The 3,992-nt window shown below is 36.6% G+C and overlaps 1 protein-coding gene across 1 annotated transcript in view; it reads left to right on the top strand.

Annotated features, from left to right (window-relative positions):
• Positions 1 to 2,063: 2,063 nt before the first annotated feature.
• The window catches only part of LOC108291761 (coiled-coil domain-containing protein 144A-like), a 43,550-nt gene continuing 41,621 nt past the window's right edge, over positions 2,064 to 3,992 (top strand). Inside the window, 2 exon segments of the mRNA XM_037732684.1 lie at positions 2,064 to 2,135; positions 2,612 to 2,673. Of these exon segments, the coding sequence (XP_037588612.1) occupies positions 2,064 to 2,135; positions 2,612 to 2,673 (134 nt within the window).

The following is a 3,992-nucleotide window of genomic DNA, read 5'->3' as shown; positions in this document are numbered from 1 at the left end:
TGTTCCACTGAATAGCTTACCAAATAATACATTAGCAGTACAATTTCCTCATAATTCTTCAATTTGTTTGATTAGATTGATAGATTTACTACTCTCAACTCATAATTTCATTGAAGTATAATACATCCTACCTGACCTTTGTGGGGTTTTCATACCCTGTTATTATTGAAATTGCTGTTTGATATTTGAATCAGAAGTCTATAACTCTTGTTGGTTAGATTGGTTTGTAGAATCCTTTTTTGTTTTGATTCTGTTGTTTATTCGTTACATTGTGGCTTTGCTACTGTAAAACTTGAAACATTTTCTTTTTTTCCTTCCATTTTTCTTCCTTTTCTTCCTTCTTTCTCTTTCTTTCTCTTTCCTTCCTTCCTTTCTTTTTCTCTCTCCCTCCCCCTTCCCTTCCCCTTCCTTTCCTCTTCTCCTTCCCCTTCCCTTCTCCTTCCATTCCCCTTCCCCTTCCTCTTTTCCTTCCCCTTCTGCTTCCTTCCTTCCTTTCTTTTTTCCTTTTTTCCTTCCTTCCCTCCCTCCTTCCTCTTTCTTTCTTTGGACAGGTTTTGCTCTATTGCCCAGGCTGGAGTACAGGAGTGTTAACAAGACTCACTTAAAATTATTTTTAATTGAAATTTATTTATACAAATGTCGTTTCAATGTAACCAATATCTCTTTTAAGTGAAAAATATTTATCATCTGTTAGCCTCAACACTTTACTTTCTGCAGCCTCAATTTTTCCAGCTCTAGCAATCCTCCTATCTCAGCCTCTCATGTAGCTGGGACTACAGGTGGTGCCACCATGCCTGGCCAATTTTTGTAATTTTTTGTAGAGATGGGGTTCACCGTGTTGCCCAGGCTGGACTCAAATGCCTGGACTTAAGTGATCCTCCTACCTCAGCCTCCCAAAATGCTGAGATTATAGGCATGAGCCACCATGCCCAGCCAAAAGGTTGAAATACCTTCTAAATTTGAAATCAAAGGGCATGGCATTTAAATACATATTCCTTAAAATTTGGAAGACATGTTAACACCATATAAACCCAGAGCCTGTATTTTTAGATTAGTAACATGTAGACATTTTTAATTTCTTCTAAAGTTTTTTTAAAAAAATTTTATATTCAGAGAATTCTTGACAACAGAAGGTAAATATTTTTAACTTAAATGTGGTGACTTTGAAAAGAAATTTGGTTAATGTAAGTTACATAAATTTCTGTTTAAAAAATAATTTAAGAAAAATAATGCTGAAAGAGGAGTGGTCATAGCATTTATTCCAGAGAGAGGAATTTTGTCCTGATCTGCCTGTAATAACAAAAGTATATGGACCAAGATTATTTTATAGGGACATAGATTAAAAGATAGTATACAATTTTATTTTAAAAATGAAGATAACTTTTTGATACATGTATTAAATATAAGAGAACAAACAGCATAAAAATGAACTTTTAGGGGGATATTATGGAATACAAACAAGTACTGAGAACAGTGTGAGGAATGAAATTCTCATTCTGGCTTGGCATGGGCAGAACCTCACAGTATGAGGACAACCCCAGTATGTGGTGGTGTTAGGGCATGGCCCCTCTGTGTAAAAACTGTTCTCATTTACTGAGAATTGAAGTCTCAGTAAAAAATAATACCAACCTCAACACAAAATGATTGGTTCATCATTTGATATACGCTGTGCCTTTATAACATGTATAGTTGTGTTATCATTCTATAAGGTTTATCATTTGTTACATTTAAAACGAGAATAATTTCAAATTTGAAGTGAAATAAGTCCCTTAGAGAAACAAATTTCACAATACGACCCCTGTCTACCTATAATCATCTGTATCTGTGTTGAGCCATTTTTTATATGGAAAAAAGCAAAAACATCCTTATAGACCTTCTAAGTTTTATAGCATCACACGAACATTGAGGCAATGTGATAGACAAACATAGATGTTAATATTATTTGGAGAACAGTTTCATTTATAGTATGAGCAAACCATCAGGTGTTGGTGGTCTTAGGCATTATTAACCACTAGGGTCCATATCTTTGCACATGAAAAGTAGGTACAGGTATTGATCGACTTATGACCTGTGCAACTTACGACCATTCGACTTTACAACCACAATGGCTAGCCATGACTGCTCCAGTTGTACTGGTAATGCAGTGTTTTACTTAAACCTGACGAATGTAAAAATAAGAAACAAAATGGTGTAGAGATGATACAAATGGCATAAAATGAACAAAGAAAATTATGATATATAACAATAATGAAATAAAATTATGATAAAATATGACTTAAAGATTTTTATAACATCATTTCACAGTACTGTACATATAGCCTACTCAACTTACGACCAAATCGTGTTACGACCGGTCTGTTGGAACCAATTGTGATTGTAAGCCGAGCACTAGCTGTACTAGAGAAGAGCGGAGAGAGAGTACTCTCATTGTTTCCAGAGAACCGGACTAGAGAAATATAGTCACCTAGAGAATGATGGAGCACACAGCACTTTACACTGGGGAAGCCATCTCATAATTCCTGTTGTATATTTTTACTACAGTGATAAGTTATTGGTTTGGGTTTAGATGTGTTCATTAAATATAGGTTAATATTATTGTCCTATGATTTAGGATGGTACACAGAACCTGTGGGAAATTATCGGTCACTCACATAACCAAGGAGTAAGAGAACGGTGAGTATCTTGTACTGTGATGTGACATTGAATTGACCCATTAAGATAGCCAATGTGAGCTACCCACATGCAGCAATTGAAATTTCCAAAATAGATCATTACAATGTGCTAAGATCAGTTCATATGAAACATTCACATATATTTGACATGAACATTTTAATTTTGCATATCAGGTGCATTATTTTTATTTTTATTTTTTGAGATGGAGTGACACAGGGTCTTGCTCTGTTGCCCAGGCTGGAGTGCAGTGGCACAATCTCAGCTCAACTGCAACATCCACCTCCCAGGGTCAAGCAGTTCTCGGCCTCAGCCTCCCAGGTAGCTGGGATTACAGGCACCTGACATCACACCTGGCTAATTTTTGTATGGATTTTTGAAACACACACACACACATATTTGGGGGTGGCGACAGTGGTTCTGGAATTTTTGGCCCATTGTATAACGTCATTTTCTTAATTCAACCTCATTTGTGTGCAAGGGTCAAGTAGTGACTTTCACAGTGGCCTTATCCAAAGGAGAAACATTTGTTATTATTCATAGGAATTAATGATCTTTCCACAATCTCAAAACCCTTGCTAACAACTGACATTCCAGCTTTCAGACATGATTTCATCTTTCTAATATATTAATGGAGAGGTTAGATTATTATTTCTACTGGTAGTAAGGATGAAATGTATAGCCAGTTCGGAGGCCATACTTCAGCTGCCATACCCCTTACTTTTGGGGGCATAACAGTTTACTCCAAGTAGCATCTCATTTCAGCACAAAGAGCTTTGAAAACAATGATATGCCATAAGAGAAACTTAGTGATGATTTGTTGATAACTGTTTTGTTCTTAGAAAAGTACTTCAGTGTATTTTCCCGTTTCATGCTTATTTCTGTTTCAAACACTGTAAAGAGGAAACAGAAGCTACTACAATAGCAGATAATCTCATGATTTTCAGAGAAAAGCTCTATAACTTCTTTTTTACCACTGGTGTTTTGAAATAAAAAGCTTCTTTTGTATTTACATATTTACAACACAGAAGTAACCATGATTTGGTGGACGAGCACTAGAAGTAAAGTAAGAGGACCTGGGGAAAATCCTGCAGCTTGCATATTTTTGACCTCTCCTTTCAGAATTATGACATAAATGAGCTCAGTGATGTATGTGGAAGTGCTTGGTACAAGGCCAGGTGCAGTGGCTCACGCCTGTAATCCCATCGCTTTGGGAGGCCGAGGTGGGTGGGTCACTTGAGCCTAGCAGCTCCAGAACAGCCTGGGCAACATGGCAAAACCCTATCTCTACAAAAATTACAAATAAATTTAGCTGGGTGTGG

This window comes from Cebus imitator, unplaced genomic scaffold (assembly GCF_001604975.1).
Source record: "Cebus imitator isolate Cc_AM_T3 unplaced genomic scaffold, Cebus_imitator-1.0 Scaffold464, whole genome shotgun sequence".
Classification (NCBI taxonomy): Eukaryota; Metazoa; Chordata; class Mammalia; order Primates; family Cebidae; genus Cebus; species Cebus imitator.
Note: the sequence above shows the minus strand (reverse complement) of the source record. Positions and strands in the feature narration are given on the sequence as shown.